Raw genomic sequence first — 23,374 nt, 5'->3', positions numbered from 1 at the left:
GCCCCTGAGGACATATTGACTTTTGTTGGGTGTGTGTGGCCCTTTAAGAACCATCTGGGGACATATTGTGACTTTAATGAACAATGCCCCTTTAAGACTATGTCCCCAGACCTGTGAAATGACTTGTCCCTGGCTTTCTCCCACTTGGTTCAGTTTCATTGTGTGCCATTAAGAGTTAAATTTTGTTCAGCTTCAAGAAACCTATTCTAAATACAAGTCTGCTGGGATTAGCTCTAATTAGGTTTAGTGATCAACTTTCCCATTGTCTAATCAGACTAGTATTGATAAGGTGGACTGCATTGTTTTATTGTGTGTAATGTTATCTGCTGAAGTAAATGTTGTGGCCTGTCAAAGGGAGTGTCTCTATCTAATATCAAATGTGTGATGGGGGATTTTATGCCTCCCCCTGAGAGTGTCCTGTTTGCATGTAACCTCAATAAAAGCAGGCTGTGTGCTCCAGCACATGAGACCTATTTTCTGTCCCTCTAACTTGCAGCTTTGACTCATGTTTGTAGGGGACAGCTTCAGCTAATATCACTACAGGGATTGCTGACTATGGTGCTGATGATTCTTTGGTGAGCGCTAGGAGCATCCTTTTCTACGGTCCAACTTCCAGCCAGCCTGGAGGCAACCGTAACATTTGGCGGCAGCGGTGGGATTGGCGTCCTAGCGCAAGGAGCAGCACCACAACAGCACTGGTATCGTAGGAAAGTTATTGAGGGCAACGCTAGCCACTGCACAGCGTCCCTACCTACAGCAGCATGGAGCTGACAAGATACTGGTCAGAACCCTGTGAAGAGCACCTCAACCTGATCCGTCGCTATGAGGGCGCGGATTTCGTTCCAGAGGTAAAGAGGCGGCTAGTCCGATATGGTCCAGACCCTGCGCAGGAGGTAGTCAGTCGCCTCATCCGGGAATTGGCTACTGAGAACGAAGCAGCACGAGCCTTTGAGCGCCAACTGTGGAGTTTGAGGGTATGGACACCTGGTCTCTCTCCCCAGCCGCAGCATGTTCCACAGGGAGAGGAGAGCAGCGACCTCCCTCCCCAGCGGCAGTATACCGTGCAGAGGGAAGAGACAACCAGTCCCCTTCCCCAGCCAGAGATACCAGAGGCAGCAGGCCTCATAGACTGGTCCTGGGAGGACCCCCAGCAGGCAGGTGGAGATGGGACCGCAGTCTCTCTACCGGCCCTACAGGGATGCTGGGCAGGCGGCCCAGATCCCCAGCGACAGACCCAGCTACAGGGAGGGGAGAGCATCGACCTCCCTCCCCAGCCGGAGTGTGCCTTCCAGGGAGAGGAGACAACCGGTCTCTCTCCCCAGCCGCAGCATGTTCCACAGGAAGCGGGGAGCATCGACCTCCCTTCCCAACGGCCACCGGAGTATCAGGAGGAGGAGGTAAGCCAATCTCCCCCTCCCCAGCTAACTCCTAACTTGGGCCCAGGGTTAACAGTGGAGATGTTAACCCCCACTGACCCCCACGTTCCCTTTGCCACCGGGCAGGACTATGCCCCAATTCCCCCAGCAGAAGAGCTGGCATCAGAACAGAGCGCTGCTGGCCTCTGCCCTACAGACCCCCTTGTTACAGGACTGGCCTGCAAACCCCTCACCCCAGCAGAAGCGCTGGCACCAGGGCAGAGTGCCGCTGGCCTCTGCCCCACAAGTACCATCAGCTATTTGCCCAGCTGCGCCAGGAAGGCCGAGGATGCTGCACTTTCATCCTGCAACCTGGAACTTACAGGCCAGTACTACGTATTGTGGGGGGGCTACTTTGCTGCTAGCGATTATTTGTGGGTGGGTTGCGAGACTAACTTGGGCACTGACCGGCAGAAGGTCAGGTGCCTGGTTAGTCTCCCTCCAAAAGGGGAGATATGTTACAAACTGCTGTTTGTAACTGGCCCTTTAAATGAAAAATTGCCCTGCTTCCCTGGATTTTGGAGAAGCCTATTTGCCAGCCTCCTTCCACATGACTATGGCCCCTGGAAGATTGTGCCCCTGAGGACATATTGACTTTTGTTGGGTGTGTGTGGCCCTTTAAGAACCATCTGGGGACATATTGTGACTTTAATGAACAATGCCCCTTTAAGACTATGTCCCCAGACCTGTGAAATGACTTGTCCCTGGCTTTCTCCCACTTGGTTCAGTTTCATTGTGTGCCATTAAGAGTTAAATTTTGTTCAGCTTCAAGAAACCTATTCTAAATACAAGTCTGCTGGGATTAGCTCTAATTAGGTTTAGTGATCAACTTTCCCATTGTCTAATCAGACTAGTATTGATAAGGTGGACTGCATTGTTTTATTGTGTGTAATGTTATCTGCTGAAGTAAATGTTGTGGCCTGTCAAAGGGAGTGTCTCTATCTAATATCAAATGTGTGATGGGGGATTTTATGCCTCCCCCTGAGAGTGTCCTGTTTGCATGTAACCTCAATAAAAGCAGGCTGTGTGCTCCAGCACATGAGACCTATTTTCTGTCCCTCTAACTTGCAGCTTTGACTCATGTTTGTAGGGGACAGCTTCAGCTAATATCACTACAGGGATTGCTGACTATGGTGCTGATGATTCTTTGGTGAGCGCTAGGAGCATCCTTTTCTACGGTCCAACTTCCAGCCAGCCTGGAGGCAACCGTAACAATCATGATATAAGGGTTGGGGTATATATCATAAGGTTTGGGGTAGCTTGTCATCATGTGGATTGTAGCTGCAGCAGTAAGTCAGAGCAGGATGAAAAACAGATGGGTTATCTGAAGCTATACAAGGTGGGAGACAAGGGAGAAAGGTAGAGAGTTGCAGAGGACAGGAGAAGTGCATGAGAAGTCTTGGAGGTGAGAGAGGGACGTAGCGATAACAGGACTGAAAAGATGTAGAGGTTTGTAGATGAGGTGAGAGAGGAAATATTGGGCCAGATTACGAGTGGCGCACTAACAGTCACAAGCGAGCGATATCGGGTTTATTGCAGCTATTTGCACGCGTCAGATGTAGAACGCGTATTACAAGTTGAAAGTAAATGCAATCACTTGAGCACAATTGAAGTAAATTTGCGTCAGGATAGCGCGACCTCAGAGCTCTGGTTAACTGTTACGCGAGTAAAAAAAATGCCATAAAACACATCAAAAGTACATTTACACTCATAATAAAAAAGTTATAAAGGCTCGAAAGATATTAGGTCTCAGGTGTTAGAGAAAAAAAAAGCAAAGGGCTTTAAACATAGAGATACATACATGCATACATATACACGTTTAAAGATGTATATGTATATATTTATATTTATATGTGTGTACAGATGCAATTATATGTGTGTGTGTATTTGCAGACATATATATATATATATATATATATATATACACACACACATATAAAAACATAAGTATATATAAGTGCATATATAAAGTAGATATAAACATGTAAAAACATATTCACGTACTATTCATATTTAATAAAGTGTTTATCTGTGTATGTACAGTAAATATTTCACATTCCAATGTTGCGCACAAAGCAGAAAATGTTCTAAGTATTTTTAAATATATTCCTATATATATATCTCTGTATATATCTATACCTATATATAATCATACATATTTTTTATGTATGGTTAAGTTTACTAAAGCTTGAAAAGGTTGTACATTATGTAGCGGAGGGGTAGTGCCGTTGTCTCCACAGAAACCAGTGCACACTGACTGCTCAGGATGCCGAAAGCTCCCGCCTCACCAGCTCGCAATTACACAAAAAGTCAGCAATCCCCTCCAAAGGTACTGTTAGTAAGTCTGAGCATTAGGCTACTTTGCTTCAGAATAAGAATAAAAACCGTATCTTTATTGTATCAATGTTTAAAAAACAAATCACAGAAGAAACATAGAGCGTAGGTACAGGTGGATTGTGATGTTACTTGACGCGTTTTGCGTAGTACTGGTGCTTTCTCAAATATAGGTTAGTGGTATAATCATACATTCTTATATAGTTTTTTTATATTGATACAACAAAGGTATGTTTTTATTATTATTCTGAAGCAAAGTAGCCTTATATTTGGACTTACTAACAGTACCTTTGGAGGTGATTGCTGACTTTTTTTTATAATCATAATCTTGTGGACTCTCACCACCATAAAATATATTAAATTTATCAAGCAAAAATTATGTTTTCTGTCATACAGGTGGTGAGAGTCCACGATCCATTACTTATGGCAACTAATACCCAAGCTATGGAGTCCATGAGTAAATCAAATAAATGGAGGGTTGTAAAAAAACTTTCCACTGAGAAATTAAATCCACAACCCCAATCATTTTTTTCTCTCTCTCTTTTTTTTTTTTTTTTTGTTGAGGTTATAGAGATAATACAGCATATGTGAGATACCATAAAATACAGATATCAGATTATATAACAAACAGATATATATTGGTTAAAGCAGGAATGGTACATGAAAGCTATATGGTTAGTCATCTTAAACCTCTTTTATATATTATGTGTAGAAAATAATTGAAATGAGTTCCTCCATGAAAACAAAGGTTACTTTTGAACCTAACCACGCTGATGGACACTGAGGGAGGAAATTAGCATTATGAATGGTCACTTTTGGACCTGGTATTGAAGAAAGCAAGACGGGGAAAATCAGCTAACCAGAGCTGCTTAAAAGAGATGAAATAGAGGGAGAGAAGAAAAGATGAGAAAGAGAGAACAGAGGAAGTGGGGGGAAGGAGATTGAGCCCCTGTTAGAGACGTATATTATCTGGGGTTAAGTAACAAGGGAGACAGGGGATTATTAGGACTCAGTAGGTGTAGGTATGCTGAAGAATGATGGGTTAAACTGGGTCTAGGTCTAGAGGTATTAGATGCATATACTCTAAGCTAAATTAGTGGCTATGCAGAACATAAGTTAAGTATATAATGCAAAAAGAGAAAAAAAAAAAAAAAAAAAAAAGGAGACACTTGCTCATACCAGTACCTTTAAACAAAAATGTAGTTATGTAATTACAGTGCGGAGTTTAAATGGTATATCTCTGTAAGGTCTGCTACTAAATACATAAGACAGCCCCAGATTAGGAACCAGGTATATATACTAGGGGTTCTCTCAAGTGGTTGATATGTCTCTCACACCCATAAGTGGATGGAGCTAAGCTATTGTAAATAGAGGACTTTGTAGTACTCTTATATGTGAATTAAAGACCTGCATGCTATGAGGCCATTTACTGGGCAGAAAAGAGTGCGAGACCCTGTGCTATGTAATGTATTAATTTGTCCCTTTGTGAAACATAATAGAGGCTGACATCCCAGGGGAGACTGAATATGCTTTACCTTTAGGATTTACCTTTGCGGTGTCTTCAACTATATAATAGCTACTGTACCATGAACCTCACCTTGTTCTAGATATACTGAGACCACAAGTGTGTAAGAGAGTGTTAGAACCATTCTAAGCACTATAGACAGTTATAAACAAGTATATATAAGTAGATGGTGTTAGTGTCATTCAGTCTGCTATCACAGTAGAGGAAATAAACACCTAAATATGTTAATAATATGAAGCAAACACTTGAAAGCAGATACAAGACATATTGGGCTCCTGAAAATAATGAATCAGAAGTTAGGGATGAGAGCTGGAGCAGTTACTGTGGACGTTCCACGGTCTCTAGGGCAAAGGTTGTTGGCAGAGACATATAGGAGCATTATGAGTGTCCCCGTCTGATCTGCATAACGCTCTATAGTTTTTACAGGGATGTGAAATGGAGAAGTCTCTGTTACAGGGTATTCCAAAGGTTTGCAAACAGGTGTTACTAGTTGCTATAGTCTCGTACATGTTGGGAGCTGCTTCTGATCAAGAGTGCCAGAGATATACAGGAAGCAGGCTATGCTTCGTGGGAGATCAGCCGATGCCACTTCTAAAGCCAGGTAGTATGGGACCAGCTGCGCAGATGAAGGGGTAAGGCAAGTTGCGGCGGCGGGAGTGAGGTGCTGAAGTGAGGTGACCGGAGTCTCTAGTTACCAGCCAGGTAGTTGCGGGAGATCTTGGTAGCCGGGGATACAGCTTACGTTCTAACATCAGCGTGGCTATTGATCGGTCCGGTTTGAGCAGGACACCTTTTCCCAGGATGTCATACATGTCCTCAGGCAGAGGTAGTGCCTCATTCCAAGCTGCGGTGGGAGCGATCGCATGATCAAGCTGAGTCGGGGCCTGGTGGGTAGAATGAGCAGTACAGCCAGGTAATGCTGTCTCGGGACCCTCTAGGTTAGTGGCGCTGCATGTAGGCTCTGTGCGCAACGAGCTAAGTAAGTCCTCAAAACACTTATCCATTTTTCGTTCGAAAGCCTTGAGCGTATCTACGATGAGTGTATGGGAGAAGTGTTCTGCCATGTTGAAGGAGTTATTAAGGCTTTAATTTTGCCAGAGTAAACTGCTTTCAGAAAGGTAATAGCAGCGTGGCTGAGTTGTCAAGATGGCGCCTTCCTCTCTTGCTGGAGCAATCTCTGCAGATCTGAGTTGTAGCGCTGAGCCAAGGTTTTAATCCATCACGTTTGCAGAGAACACTCTGCTGCTTAGTCCCTTGTTGGTCAATGTAGAAGTTGCCTGCTCTGAGCGGTCGAAATAAAAGATAAATTTGGTAAAACTAGCTGGAGCTCATGTATAGTGCGACCGCTCAGAAGCAGGGCTAACTCCTCCACCCTCCTCTCTCTTTTTTTTAATGCAATAAGTTAAAAAAGTCCAAGAAGTGGCAACTAATCCAGTAAAATGAGCAGTAGTCCTCTGTGGTGGAGGCTGACTTGCCTCAAAATAAGCTTTGTCAACCAAAAGTTTTAACCAAGAGGCTAAAGAAACAGTAGAAGCTTTCTACCCCTTCCCATGGTCAGAAAAAATAATTAATAAACTAGAAGTTTGTCTAAAGTCATTAGAAGCATCAATGTAATATTTCAATGCCCTAACAACATCTCTCTGAAGTATTCTTAGGATTCGGACACAAAGAAAGAACAACAATCTCTCTGCTAATGTTGTGTGAAGAAACAACCTTAGGCATAAAATCAAATGAAATCCATAAAACAGCCTTATCCTGATGAAAAATCAGATAAGGAGGTTCCCAAGAAAGGAGAACTCAGAAACTATTTTAGCAGAAGAAAAAGCCAAAATAAATAATATTTTCCAAGAAGTTTAATATCCATCTTAAAGGGACATAAAACAAGTTAGGATAGAGACAAAATAATATAATTTGTAGTTTAATTACTTTACCTGCAAATTTATACTGCAGTGCCTCGCCATTAAACCTTTATTTTTAGTTTCTTAATTGTAAAGCTCTAACTCCTCCCACACATTTCCATTTATGGCTGTATCTATGTTTATTGTGCTTTTGGTAGAATACAAAAGTGAATAGGTATTATCTGCTGGAGCTGCCTAGAAGCTGTGAACTCAGTTTAAATACAATGCCTATGTCTAAACACTGATAAGAGAGGTGGAGTTAGCTGCTCCAGGCAATTTAGCTATGTCATTCATTTTGCTTATTTGTGAATTTATTTAAAAATACTTACCAGCAATTTTTAAACCATTTTTTTATGCAAACTATTTTAAATTAATTAGCCCTTTTAGGATATGCACAGATCTCAACCTGTTTTATGGCACTTTAAACATTGGTTCAAAAGGAGTAGCCTGCAAAACTCTTAATTCCAAGTTAAAATTCCATGGAGAAGAAATTAGATTACAGGTTTAATACGGACCAAAACTATGAACATCCTTGAAGATTAGAAATCTTTCTGTGTAACAAAACTGAAGGAGCAGAAATCTGCCCCTTCAGAGAGCTGTCAGATAGGCCCTTTATCCAGACCATCCTGCAAAATCCTAGGAATTCTGAAAGAATGCCAGGAAAAACCATGATCTATACACCAAGACATAAATACCTTCCAGACCTTGTGATAGATTTGTCTAGCTACAGAGCCTGAATCAAGGTTTCAATCACAGGATGAGAGAAACCCCTATGTTTAAGGACTAAACATTAAATTTCAATGCAATCAAGTTCAGAGACTTGAGATCTGGATGGAAAAACATAATTTATGTAAGAACTTACCTGATAAATTCATTTCTTTCATATTAGCAAGAGTCCATGAGCTAGTGACGTATGGGATATACATTCCTACCAGGAGGGGCAAAGTTTCCCAAACCTCAAAATGCCTATAAATACACCCCTCACCACTCCCACAAATCCGTTTAACGAATAGCCAAGAAGTGGGGTGATAAGAAAACAGTGCGAAAGCATAAAAAATAAGGAATTGGACTAATTGTGCTTTAAACAAAAAAATCATAACCACCTCAAAAAGGGTGGGCCTCATGGACTCTTGCTAATATGAAAGAAATGAATTTATCAGGTAAGTTCTTACATAAATTATGTTTTCTTTCATGTAATTAGCAAGAGTCCATGAGCTAGTGACGTATGGGATAATGAATACCCAAGATGTGGATCTTCCACGCAAGAGTCACTAGAGAGGGAGGGATAAAATAAAGACAGCCAATTCCGCTGAAAAATAATCCACACCCCAAAACAAAGTTTAAATCTTATAATGAAAAAAACTGAAATTATAAGCAGAAGAATCAAACTGAAACAGCTGCCTGAAGTACTTTTCTACCAAAGACTGCTTCAGAAGAAGAAAACACATAAAAATGGTAGAATTTAGTAAAAGTATGCAAAGAAGACCAAGTTGCTGCTTTGCAAATCTGATCAACCGAAGCTTCATTCCTAAATGCCCAGGAAGTAGAGACTGACCTAATCGAATGAGCTGTAATCCTTTGAGGCGGAGTTCTACCCGACTCAACATAAGCATGATGAATCAAAGACTTTAACCAAGATGCCAAAGAAATGGCAGAAGCCTTCTGACCTTTCCTAGAACCAGAAAAGATAACAAATAGACTAGAAGTCTTTCGGAAATCTTTAGTAGCTTCAACATAATATTTCAAAGCTCTAACTACATCCAAAGAATGCAACAATCTTTCCTTAGAGTTCTTAGGATTAGGACACAATGAAGGAACCACAATTTCTCTACTAATGTTGTTAGAATTCACAACCTTAGGTAAAAATTTAAATGAAGTTCGCAACACCGCCTTATCCTGATGAAAAATCAGAAAAGGAAACTCACAAGAAAGAGCAGATAATTCAGAAACTCTTCTAGCAGAAGAGATGGCCAAAAGAAACAAAACTTTACAAGAAAGTAATTTAATATCCAGCGAATGCATAGGTTCAAACGGAGGAGCTTGAAGAGCCCCCAGAACCAAATTCAAACTCCAAGGAGGAGAAATAGACTTAATGACAGGTTTTATACGAATCAAAGCCTGTACAAAACAATGAATATCAGGAAAATGAGCAATCTTTCTGTGAAAAAGAACAGAAAGAGCAGAGATTTGTCCTTTCAAGGAACTTGCAGACAAACCTTTATCCAAACCATCCTGAAGAAACTGTAAAATTCTAGGAATTCTAAAAGAATGCCAAGAAAAATGATGAGAAGAACACCAAGAAATGTAAGCCTTCCAGACTCGATAACATATCTTCCTAGATACAGATTTACGAGCCTGTAACATAGTATTAATTACGGAGTCAGAGAAACCTCTATGACTGAAAATCAAGCCTTCAATCTCCATACCTTCAAATTTAAGGATTTGAGATCCTGATGGAAAAAACTACCTTGCGATAGAAGGTCTGGTCTTAACGGAAGAGTCCACGGTTGGCAAGTAGCCATCCGGACAAGATCCGCATACCAAAACCTGTGAGGCCATGCTGGAGCCACCAGCAGAACAAACGAATGCTCCTTTAGAATCTTGGAAATCACTCTTGGAAGAAGAACTAGAGGCGGAAAGATATAGGCAGGATGATACTTCCAAGGAAGTGACAATGCATCCACTGCTTCCGCCTGAGGATCCCTAGATCTGGACAGATACCTGGGAAGCTTCTTGTTTAGATGAGAAGCCATCAGATCTATTTCTGGAAGTCCCCACATTTGAACAATCTGACGAAATACCTCTGGGTGAAGAGACCATTCGCCCGGATGTAATGTTTGGCGACTGAGATAATCCGCTTCCCAATTGTCTATACCTGGGATATGAACCGCAGAAATTAGACAGGAGCTGGATTCCGACCATACAAGTATTCGAGATACTTCTTTCATAGCCAGAGGACTGTGAGTCCCTCCTTGATGATTGACATATGCCACGGTTGTGACATTGTCCGTCTGAAAACAAATGAACGACTCTCTCTTTAGAAGAGGCCACGACTGAAGAGCTCTGAAAATCGCACGGAGTTCCAAAATGTTGATTGGTAATCTCGCCTCCTAAGATTCCCAAACCCCTTGTGCTGTCAGAGACCCCCATACAGCTCCCCAACCTGTCAGACTTGCATCTGTTGAGATCACAGTCCAGGTCGGAAGAACAAAAGAAGCCCCCTGAACTAAACGATGGTGGTCTGTCCACCACGTCAGAGAGTGTCGTACAATTTGTTTTAAAGATATTAATTGTGATATCTTTGTATAATCCCTGCACCACTGGTTCAGCATACAGAGCTGAAGAGGTCGCATGTGAAAACGAGCAAAGGGGATCGCGTCCGATGCAGCAGTCATAAGACCTAGAATTTCCATGCATAAGGCTACCGAAGGGAATGATTGAGACTGAAGGTTTCGACAAGCTGAAAACAATTTCAGACGTCTCTTGTCCGTCAGCGACAGTCATGGACACTGAATCTATCTGGAAACCTAAAAAGGTTACCCTTGTCTGAGGAATCAACAAACTCTTTGGTAAATTGATCCTCCAACCATGTTCTCGAAGAAACGATACAAGTCGATTCGTATGAGATTCTGCTAAATGTGAAGACTGAGCAAGTACCAAGATATCGTCCAAATAAGGAAATACCACAATACCCTGTTCTCTGATTACAGATAGAAGGGCACCGAGAACCTTTGTAAAAATCCTTGGAACTGCTGCTAGGCCAAACGGCAGAGCCACAAACTGGTAATGCTTGTCTAGAAAAGAGAATCTCAGAAACTGATAGTGATCTGGATGAATCGGAATATGCAGATATGCATCTTGTAAATCTATTGTGGACATATAATGCCCTTGCTGAAGTCCTTATAGTTACCATTTTGAATGTTGGTATCCTTACATAACGATTCAATATTTTTAAATCCAGAACTGGTCTGAAGGAATTCTCCTTCTTTGGTACAATGAAGAGATTTGAGTAAAACCCCAGCCCCTGTTCCAAAACTGGAACTGGCACAATTACTCCAGCCAACTCTAGATCTGAAACACATTTCAGAAATGCTTGAGCCTTCACTGGATTTATTGGGACACGGGAAAGAAAAAATCTTCTTGCAGGAGGCCTTATCTTGAAGCCTATTCTGTACCCTTGTGAAACAATATTCTGAATCCAAAGATTGTGAATCGAATTGATCCAAATTTCTTTGAAAAATCGTAATCTGCCCCCTACCAGCTGGACTGGAATGAGGGCCGCACCTTCATGTGGACTTGGGAGCTGGCTTTGGCTTTCTAAAAGGCTTGGATTTATTCCAGACTGGAGATGGTTTCCAAACTGATACCGCTCCTGTAGGGGAAGGATCAGGCTTTTGTTCCTTATTGTGACGAAAGGAACGAAAACGATTAGCAGACCTAAATTTACCTTTAGATTTTTTATCCTGTGGTAAAAAAGTTCCTTTCCCCCCAGTAACAGTTGAAATAATAGAATCCAACTGTGAACCAAACAATTTATTACCCTGGAAAGAAAGGGAAAGCAAAGTTGACTTAGAAGACATATCAGCATTCCAAGTTTTAAGCCATAAAGCTCTTCTAGCTAAAATAGCTAAAGACATATACCTGACATCAACCCTAATGATATCAAAGATGGCATCACAAATAAAGTTATTAGCATGTTGAAGAAGATTAACAATGCTATGAGTATTATGATCTGTTACTTGTTGTGCTAAAGCTTCCAACCAGAAAGTTGAAGCTGCAGCAACATCCGCCAAAGATATAGCAGGTCTAAGAAGATTACCTGAACATAAGTAAGCTTTTCTTAGAAAGGATTCAATTTTCCTATCTAAAGGATCCTTAAAGGAAGTACTATCTGCCGTAGGAATAGTAGTACGTTTAGCAAGAGTAGAGATAGCCCCATCAACCTTAGGGATTTTGTCCCAAAACTCTAATCTGTCAGATGGAGCAGGATACAATTGCTTAAACCGTTTAGAAGGAGTAAATGAATTACCCAAATTATTCCATTCCCTGGAAATTACTTCAGAAATAGCATCAGGGACGGGAAAAACCTCCGGAATAACTACAGGAGGTTTAAAAACCGTATTCAAACGTTTAGATTTAGTATAAAGAGGACCAGATTCCTCTATTTCTAATGCAATTAAGACTTCTTTAAGTAAAGAACGAATAAATTCCATTTTAAATAAATATGAAGATTTATCAGTATCAATCTCTGAAACGGAATCCTCTGAACCAGAAAAATCATTATCAGAAACAGAATCAGAATGATGATGTTCATTTAAAAATTCATCTGAAAAATGAGAAGTTTTAAAAGACCTTTTACGTTTACTGGAAGGAGGAATAACAGACATAGCCTTCTTAATAGATTTAGAAACAAAATCTCTTATGTTAACAGGAACACCCTGAATATTAGATGTTGATGGAACAGCAACAGGTAATGGAACATTACTAAAGGAAATATTATCTGCATTAACAAGTTTGTCATGACATTCATTACAAACAACAGCCGGAGGAACAGTTACCACAAGTTTACAACAAATACACTTAACTTTGGTAGATCCAGCATCAGGCAGCAATTTTCCAGAAGTATCTTCTGATTCAGGGTCAATCTGAGACATCTTGCAATATGTAATAGAAAAAACAACATATAAAGCAAAATTGATCAAATTCCTTAAATGACAGTTTCAGCAATGGGAAAAAATGCCAATGAACAAGCTTCTAGCAACCAGAAGCAAATAAACAATGAGACTTAAATAATGTGGAGACAATAATGACGCCCATATTTTTTAGCGCCAAAAAAGACGCCCACATTATTTGGCGCCTAAATGCTTTAAGTGCCAAAAATGACGCCACATCCGGTGACGCCAACATTTTTGGCGCAAAAACGTCAACAAAATGACAAAGAAAATTTTTGCGCCAAAAAAGTCAGCGCCAAAAATGACGCAATAAAAAGAAGCATTTTCAGCCCCCGCGAGCCTAACAGCCCACAGGAAAAAAAGTCAAATTTTAAGGTAAGAAAAATTGATTATTCATATGCATTATCCCAAATAATGAAACTGACTGTCTGAAATAAGGAATGTTGAACATCCTGAATCAAGGCAAATAAATGTTTAAACACATATATTTAGAACTTTATATAAAAGTGCCCAACCATAGCTTAGAGTGTCACAAAAATAAGACTTACTTACCCCAGGACACTCATCTACATGTAGTAGAAAGCCAAACCAGTACTGAAACGAGAATCAGTAGAGGTAATGGTATATATAAGAGTATATCGTCGATCTGAAAAGGGAGGTAAGAGATGAATCTCTACGACCGATAACAGAGAACCTATGAAATAGACCCCGTAGAAGGAGATCATTGAATTCAAATAGGCAATACTCTCTTCACACCCCTCTGACATTCACTGCACACTGAGAGGAAAACCGGGCTCCAGCCTGCTGCGAAGCGCATATCAACGAAGAATCTAGCACAAACTTACTTCACCACCTCCACGGGAGGCAAAGTTTGTAAAACTGATTTGTGGGTGTGGTGAGGGGTGTATTTATAGGCATTTTGAGGTTTGGGAAACTTTGCCCCTCCTGGTAGGAATGTATATCCCATACGTCACTAGCTCATGGACTCTTGCTAATTACATGAAAGAAAATGGACCTTGAGATAGAAGGTCTGACCGCAGAGGCATAGGCCAAGGAGGGCATCTGGCATCTGAACCAGATCAGCATACCAAATCCTGCGAGGCCATGCTGGGGCAATCAGGATTACAGACAACTTCTCTAGGCTTATCTTGGAAATCACTTTGGGTAGAAGAACCAGAGGCGGAAACAGATAAGCAGGATCAAAAAAGACCAAGGAACTACTAGAGCATCTACTATCTCTGCCTGAGGATCACTGGACCTCCCAATGTACCTGGAAAGTTTGTAGTTCAAATGAGAGGCCATCAGACCTATCTCTGGGAGACCCCCAAAGATCCATAATCTGATTGAATACTTCTTGGTGAAGAGACCACTCCCTTGGATGTAGAGATTGACGACTGAGAAAGTCTTCTTGCAAGGGAAGTTTTTACTGTATCTGTTTCTTGTGTTTCCTGTATTAGTAGTTGGACTTTCCTAGCAATGGTCTTCTTTTCTGGATTTTGCTACCTTGTCTTACCCCTGTGTTTAGTCACCTTATTCTGAGGTGGTTCTCCAAGAAACAGGGGTGGAAGCGGTTCACCTCTTGGATTATGTTTCTTTCCTGTGTCTTTAGTTTATATGTCTTGCTTCAACCTCAACTGCCCCTATACCTACCCTTATTCTCAGATGTGCCAGGTGGTGGAATAGTTAATAGTGTGAGCCTCAGTGTAGTTGAGTTCCACATTCATAAACAAGAAGTGCCTTAAACTAGAAACTAAATAGCATTTCTACTGGTTGCACTAAACAGGCTGAGAACAGCAGAACATTAGAATTAGATCCACCTGAAATCAGAAACCCAACAAAAATTTGCTGAGTTGGCCTCAAAATTTATTTTTACCAAAAACAATGAAACCACGGAACAAACATATTCCTGATAGTATGGAGGAGTAAATAGGAACTAAATTATCTATCAAACGTCTAGAAAAATCTCATCATTAAAGTATTGGAAAGTAGCTTAAACATTACAGACACACAAGACATAACCAGACCATTTAAAGGGACAAAAAAAAACAAAAACAAATTGTTTCTTTCATTATTCAAACAGAGAAATTTTAAACATATGTCCAACTTCTATTATCAGTTTTGCTTCATTCTCTTGGTATCCTTGATTGAAGGGACAGCAATGCACTACTGGGAGCTAGCTGAACACATCAGCAAGCCAATGATAAGAAGGATATTTGTACAGCCACCAATCAACAGATAACTCCCAGTTCATAAGCCTACCTAAGTATGCTTTTCAACAAAGGATACCAAGAGAATGAAGCAAATAATAGAAATAAATTGGAAAGTTGTTTATAATTGTATGCTCTATCCGAATCAAGGAAGCAAAGTTCTGGGGATTCATGTTGTGTTAAGTGTCAAAAAAGGTTTTAAACATTGTCATTGAATTGTCACCCTGATCTGCACAGGACCCATAAAGATCAAGGTCAGTGAAGATCTCAGCAGAAGACCATCCAGAGGCTTAGAAATGATTTATTCATGATATTGATTTTATTCAGATCATGGTTGTCCTCCTAAGGTCAGATTGATCTTACGTTTACTCAAAACATTAAAAAATGAGTTTCAAGGCTTTGAATTTCAAAAATTTCAAAATCCATAGAAAAAAAAAGTGATTTGTTATTGTTTCAAATAGCTGTGTGTGTCACATTTTACTCATGTTGGGTACAGGTGCATTTTCTGGCACTAAACAAAAAATATGACTGAGACAGAAGATTTCATTACTCACCATTACTGTTTATGTGAGGTTCCTCATGAGGGATCTGCAAGATGCCACATACATACGGCTCCTCACCCCGCTCAATCCTTGTAACTAGAGACGGCTTCACATAAGCATATCCTGCATAAAAAGATTTCACTGGTTAAGTAAGAAATAAGCAGCATATAGTATAAAACTTCATTGTCCTGAATAGCCTAATCATATAGAACTGAATATATATATATATAAAAACGTCAGTCTTTATCCTACTGACATCTGTCTATAGTCATCTCCCTCCTCAGCAGATCACGTCACAGTCTTTATCCTACTGACATCTGTCTATAGTCATCTCCCTCCTCAGCAGATCACGTCACAGTCTTTATCCTACTGACATCTGTCTATAGTCATCTCCCTCCCCAGATCATGTCACAGTCTTTATCCAACTAACATCTGTCTATATAGTCATCTCCCTCCTCAGCAGATCATGTCACAGTCTTTATTCGACTGACATCTGTCTATAGTCATCTCTCTCCCCAGCAGATCATGTCACAGTCTTTACCCTACTGACACCTGTCTATAGTCATCTCCCTCCTCAGCAGATCACGTCACAGTCTTTATCCTACTGACAGCTGTCTCTATAGTCATCTCCCTCCCCAGCAGATCATATCACAGACTTTACCCTACTGACATCTCTCTCCCCAGCAGATCATGTCACAGTCTTTATCCTACTGACATCTGTCTATAGTCATCTCCCTCCCCAGCAGATCATGTCACAGTCTTTATCCTACTGACATCTGTCTCTATAGTCATCTCCCTCCTCAGCAGATCATGTCACAGTCTTTATCCTACTGACATCTGTCTATAGTCATCTCCCTCCCCAGCAGATGATGTCACAGTCTTTACCCTACTGACACCTGTCTATAGTCCTCTCCCTCCTCAGCAGATCATGTCACAGTCTTTATCCTACTGACATCTGTCTCTATAGTCATCTCCCTCCCCAGCAGATCACGTCACAGTCTTTATCCTACTGACATCTGTATATAGTCATCTCCCTCCTCAGCAGATCATGTCACAGTCTTTATCCTACTGACATCTGTCTATAGTCATCTCCCTCCCCAGCAGATCATGTCACAGTCTTTATCCTACTGACATCTGTCTATAGTCATCTCCCTCCCCAGCAGATCATGTCACAGTCTTTATCCTACTGACATCTGTCTATAGTCATCTCCCTCCCCAGCAGATCATGTCACAGTCTTTAACCTACTGACATCTGTCTATAGTCATCTCCCTCCCCAGCAGATCATGTCACAGTCTTTATCCTACTGACATCTGTCTATAGCCATCTCCCTCCCCAGCAGATCATGTCACAGTCTGTACCCTACTGACATCTGTCTCTATAGTCATCTCCCTCTCCAGCAGATCATGTCACAGTCTTTATCCTACTGACATCCGTCTCTATAGTCATCTCCCTCATCAGCAGATCACGTCACAGTCTTTATCCTACTGACATCTGTCTATAGTCATCTCCCTCCCCAGCAGATCATGTCACAGTCTTTACCCTACTGACATCTGTCTATAGTCATCTCCCTCCCCAGCAGATCATGTCACAGTCTTTATCCTACTGACATCTGTCTATATAGTCATCTCCCTCCCCAGCAGATCATGTCACAGTCTTTATCCTACTGACATCTGTCTATAGTCATCTCCCTCCTCAAAAGATCATGTCACAGTCTTTATCCGACTGACATCTGTCTATAGTCATCTCTCTCCCCAGCAGATCATGTCACAGTCTTTACCCTACTGACACCTGTCTATAGTCATCTCCCTCCTCAGCAGATCACGTCACAATCTTTATCCTACTGACATCTGTCTCTATAGTCATCTCCCTCCCCAGCAGATCATGTCACAGACTTTACCCTACTGACATCTCTCTCCCCAGCAGATCATGTCACAGTCTTTATCCTACTGACATCTGTCTCTATAGTCATCTCCCTCACCAGCAGATCATGTCACAGACTTTACCCTACTGACATCTCCCTCCCCAGCAGATCATGTCACAGTCTTTATCCTACTGACATCTGTCTCTATAGACATCTCCCTCCCCAGCAGATCATGTCACAGTCTTTATCCTACTGACATCTGTCTCGATAGTCATCTCCCTCCTCAGCAGATCATGTCACAGTCTTTATCCTACTGACATCTGTCTATAGTCATCTCCCTACCCAGCAGATCATGTCACAGTCTGTACCCTACTGACATCTGTCTCTATAGTCATCTCCCTATCCAGCAGATCATGTCACAGTCTTTATCCTACTGACATCCGTCTCTATAGTCATCTCCCTCATCAGCAGATCATGTCACAGTCTATATCCTACTGACATCTGTCTCTATAGTCATCTCCCTTCTCAGCAGATCATGTCACAGTCTTTATCCTACTGACACCTGTCTATAGTCATCTCCCTCCCAGGCAGATCACGTCAAAGTCTTTATCCTACTAACATCTGTCTATATAGTCATCTCCCTCCCAAGCAGATCATGACACAGTCTTTATCCTACTGACATATGTCTATAGTCATCTCCCTCCCCAGCAGATCATGTCATAGTCTTTATCCTACTGACATCTGTCTATAGAGTCATCTCCCTCCCCAGCAGATCATGTCAGTCTTTATCCTACTGACATCTGTCTATAGTCACATTACAGGTTGGTTAGTTAGAGAAACTAACCGCAAAAAGATACTTTATAAGCACTCAAAAAGACCCCTAATAGTATGGAGTAGAAACGGAATCACACAAATTAAAACGTAAATCTTTATTAGAAATATTTAAAATTGGGTTGATTAAAACTAAAATGCTGGTCTGAGAATCCCAGTACAGACACTGGATATTATAAACTAGAACCTCTTAGTATAAAGATATCTAATGGCAGAATAAAGGACACTGGCTTAAACTGCACAATTATAGGCAATGTAAACTAGGGTCAACACAGTATAATTGTGCCGAGTGGTATAATCTCTGCCAAAATTGACTGTTGTGTACTCTTATTGCTACAAGAATAACATAATTGATCACAGGGAAGTTGGTAGTGAAAGTATCTGTGTTAAACACATAGGTAAAGTTATGTTATGAGGCAGTGATATTTAGAGGAGGAAATCACCTAGTTTAGTAAATATGTTGTATTGGCCATAGTTAGCATAGTTATAAAATTAACAGCTTTATAGTTATAAAGCACATCTGGCCTATTATAATTATGAAACACTTATAGGAAATTTCCTAGATGATTAGAAAAATTACTGCAATAGTGAATTTGCACTGTTCACCCTAATAAGAATTCTGGGTAGTAAAAGTAATATCACTTAACCTTGTATAAAGGGTTAAGTAAGAACTTACTAGGGTAGCAAAAAACTATGTGTTAACCTTAGGAGAGCGAATTGTACTAAAAATAGTAATTTGACTAGTAGATACTATATAGTAACAGGCTCACTGCCTGTGTCAAACTATTGTAAAAGTTATACTGTAATAAATAGATTCGGTAACATAATGTATTACACACTATATATCATACCAGTATATATTAATTTGCATCAGATAAGGTTAATATTGGTATAATCACCTGGATGAATTAGATAATGGTGAGTTAACTGTATTATTGCTATTAAGATTAGACTACCAGCTTCCTAATTTATAGGATATCCTTAGTTGGAAATTGCATGTTAAGCAAAAGAGGTGTTTTGTGTGCTTGGTGTTAACTTTGGCAGACGTTGCATTGCCTGTCTTTCCCATTCATTGCCCAAGTAGATATTGATTTTATTAAGCAATAGGTTTAGCAAAAATAATTGTATTAGCCTAAGAGGGCTAACATTAAGCCCAAATAAAAATAATGGCTATTATAAATTGCTATCTTGAGTGCTGGTATAGCAAATTGCGCAGCCAGGGGCTAGTATCACTTTAAATCACACACTGCATTAGCAAACTTTCAGCGTTCATATACTATGGACCATTGCCAATTCAACGCTCATTCATGCTCATTGTCAATAGTAGCAGACACCTAGTATTATGCTCTCTGCTTAGTTACAACTTAAATAAATTGGTGAGGAAGCCTATATTGGCAGAGAACTTTTGCTATTTCAATTCACTGTGAGTCCTTTCAGTGTTTATGTAGTGTCAAACACTGTCTATTGGAGCACTCCGTGTTATAAAATATCAACAACGAAAGATATATTATCCTCTGCTTAGCTGCTTCCTCGCTTCCTAAATTCAATTGGTCAGTAATGTAAATAATTATACAGGCAGAGAGCTAGTGCGTTTTAAGGTTCATATTGAGTGCTAGTAGTTCTGAGGTGCTAATGAATTGTGAGCCGCTGCCATTAGTGACACACTCCGCTATAAGGTATATTGTCACGAATACAAGCTACTAAATTGTAGCTATAATGCGGTATCAAATAGAGTTTGCATACTTATAGTCTTGTGGTCACCAGTTAGTAAATAATTCATACGTTAGGCGAGAGTTCTAATTATATTATTATTATTGCCAGCAAGTAAACTTTGAAACTACAACGAGCTTCCATAAGCTCCCCCTTCCTCCCTTGACATGTTTCGCCGGGTTTCCGGCTTTATCAAAAGGCAGGGCGCCGCGGGAACTACTTTGTATTTGATCAGCAGTTTTATCTGCAAATCAGGGGAACAGCAATGGGGACGGCATGTGCTCCCACTACTTTGTATTTGATCAGCAGTTTTATCTGCAAATCAGGGGAACAGCAATGGGGACGGCATGTGCTCCCACCTACGCCAATTTATTTCTAGGCTGGTGGGAGCAACATGTCGTCTTCTCAGATGCAAATGCTACATTTGTTGAACACATACCGCTGTGGATAAGATACATCGATGATGTGTTTTTCATTTGGGAGGGCCCCCCAAAGAAATTAGATGAATTCCTAAATATCCTCAATACAAATGCCTACAACATCAAACTTACGTGGGAACTCAGCAAATAAAGTATAACTTTCTTAGACCTAAAAATCATTAAGAACCAAGATGGAGAAATTATTACGGATGTTTACCGAAAAGAAACAGCTACCAACAGCCTTCTCCACTCAGATAGTGCTCACTGCCCCCACACTGTAAGATCTCTTCCAATTGGAGAATTTCTCCGAATGAAGAGGAATTGCTCAGATCCTAAATTATACAAGAAGAGAGCAATGGAATTGCAAACCCGATTACAAGCAAGAGGGTACAGTAATCGGTCAATAAAAAAAGCTAAACAGAGAGCTGAAAATACCGATAGAAAACAACTACTGTACAAAAAGAAGAAGGCTAAAGATGATACGACCAGAATCATTGTAACCTATTCACCTCAAGTAAAAGAGGTAGTTAATATCCTCAATAAGCATTTGGGGATACTGAAATCGGACCCGATACTGAAGGACATTGTTGGGGATAAAATTCAAGTGGGATATAGAAGATCGAATAATCTTAAAGATCTTCTAAGCCCCAGTCATTTTGAAAAAAGGAAACGTAAACCTAACCCCATTGCACTAGGGAATTTCAAGTGAAGACTGCTCAGTATGTCAACATCTTCTACCACTTAAATCTATTAAGGATAGATTTAATCAAACTCACACTATCAACTCTCATATTAATTGCAACACAGAATCTATAATCTATGGAATTACCTGTAGTTGTAATAAAGTCTATGTTGGTATGTCAACACGAAAACTCAGGACTCGGATGTTGGAGCATTGAAGCAACATCAGAAATGCTGACAAAGATTTAAAAAACAAGAAAATCATTACAACAGTCGCATCCCATTTTTACAAAAAACACAGATCCAAGACCTCTGATTTCCGCTGTTTCGGGATACAGACAGTAAAACTTGGAATCAGAGGGGGCGACATTGAACAACAACTTCTGTGAGCAGAGAGCCGTTGGATTTATCTCCTCAACTCTCTACAGCCTTATGGATTGAATGAAAACAACAACTTCTTTACTTATTTATAATAAAGTCCAACAGATATTGTTCACTTTCAAGAATTAGATATATAAAAATTCTTATATATATGGGAATGCACGGATGTAGATAAAATCTAAAAAGGAATGTGATATATCAGTAATGTATTTAAATTATAATTATAAGGGACAGTATGTCCACATAAAAATTGTTTTTCCCTCACCTTTTACATATATAAATATTTTCTTGAAGATTTATTAAATTTATATCAGAAATGTATTTAAACCATAATTATAAGGGACTACATGTCCACATAAAAATTGTTTTTCCCGGGGGCGGAGCTAACCGTCAAGCAGGAGAGACGTGTCTAGAGAGAGCTCCTTAATACCCACTTTAAAATAGCTATAAAACAGCCGTTTAAAATTGCTTTTTTATCTCTAGAAGAGAACCTTCAGTGATCCATACTCCTGCTAGCTAGAAATAACCTGACTATATCGACAGCTGCTATACCTACTAGAAGATTTCAACTTCTCCATACCGGGGCCTGTCCTGACCGGAAACTTGTGACGATACCTAACAGATTGCAGCAACAAAGGCAAAGTACACCAGACAACCCGGCACACAGACCCGCTTGTGAGTAAAAGAGAACTTGACTTACCCACCGCTGCTGCCCGGAGGGTCGGGGCTCCGCTCCGGTGCAGCAGACTACAGGCAGTGACAGGGCTCCTAGGTGGGGTCAGAGATCCAGCGCACACAAACATCAAAACAACCAACGGGACTTACCCCTAACTGACCATCTCGCCTGAAGGTGGGAGAGTGACCTGTCTGAGACTACCGGGGGAGAACGTAGGAGACCGGAGACCCTGAATCACGCCACAGCTTTCTTGGCGCGAACCGCCGCCATCTTGTGCACCTGCGGTGCGGGCCCAGTGACATAACCACAATACAGAGGTCAGGTGAGAAAAGTGATCGATACAGCCTGAGCCCTTGTTCCCCTGCCCAACTATACATCCCTGAACCGCTCCACGCCTACCAACAATTAGAACGCTACACAGATCCCTGCAGCATATCCCAGAGTAAGGCCACTCAACAGTTTGTTAACGCAGCAGCACACAAACTTACTCAAAAGGGCAACAAACTGAGCGACACTCTATCCTATTGCCCCTAATTGTGGAAACTCATTTTGCCCACTACAGCATGGGCTCACTAAACGCCCATCAGCCCATCTACTTAACATTCAGCGGGCTAGGCCACTACTAGAGCAGGATCTTCTGAACCACTTTCTGGGGAGACAGCACATACCCACTTTGCTCTATCCCATCAAGACCTGTCTCCCCTGCAGAGACCAATAAACTTATATTCATACGCTTGCTGGCTGCATGTACTTTTGATACCGGGACCCTGGGCATACCTTATAAGTACAATCAGACAGAGCAGCCCCTCTCCTTACCATTTCTCACCGCACTGGAAGTGAGTCATATCACCATCCCCTTCCCCACTTCGTCAATAGGAGACAATTCCCCTAAGGAGGGGGGTATGTGATAAGAACTGAAACTGCCATACATATCACCTTACACAGCAAATACTGTACTTGAAATTAAAACTTATCCCATAAAGGAAGGATCCCCCGGGTATTTACCTTTCTACTCTCACTAAGACCGAATACCTGAACTATAGGTGTGCAGCTTATGCTATTTCTGAGAAGGCATTTTTTTTTTCTTTCTCACCCCTAGAAGATCTAGGTTATGACAATATGTAAATAACCCCTAAGAGTCTGTGTCCCCGCCGGCCGATCAATGCTACAGTACTAGCACACAGATAATAAGCAGGTACTCAGCCATAGAAGAAATCTGCC

At 40.8% G+C, this 23,374-nt stretch overlaps 1 protein-coding gene across 1 annotated transcript in view; it reads right to left on the bottom strand.

The window, feature by feature from the left end:
* Nucleotides 1–23,374, bottom strand: part of LOC128666731 (zinc finger protein 260-like) — a 75,941-nt gene that overhangs the window by 9,963 nt on the left and 42,604 nt on the right. Inside the window, exon 3 of the mRNA XM_053721482.1 lies at nucleotides 15,606–15,716. Coding sequence (XP_053577457.1) covers nucleotides 15,606–15,716 — 111 coding nt within the window. The remainder of the gene's footprint in view (nucleotides 1–15,605; nucleotides 15,717–23,374) is intronic.

Source organism: Bombina bombina, chromosome 7, assembly GCF_027579735.1.
Source record: "Bombina bombina isolate aBomBom1 chromosome 7, aBomBom1.pri, whole genome shotgun sequence".
Taxonomy (NCBI): domain Eukaryota; kingdom Metazoa; phylum Chordata; class Amphibia; order Anura; family Bombinatoridae; genus Bombina; species Bombina bombina.
The sequence above is the reverse complement of the archived record's forward strand: the minus strand, read 5'-3'. Positions and strand labels throughout refer to the sequence as shown.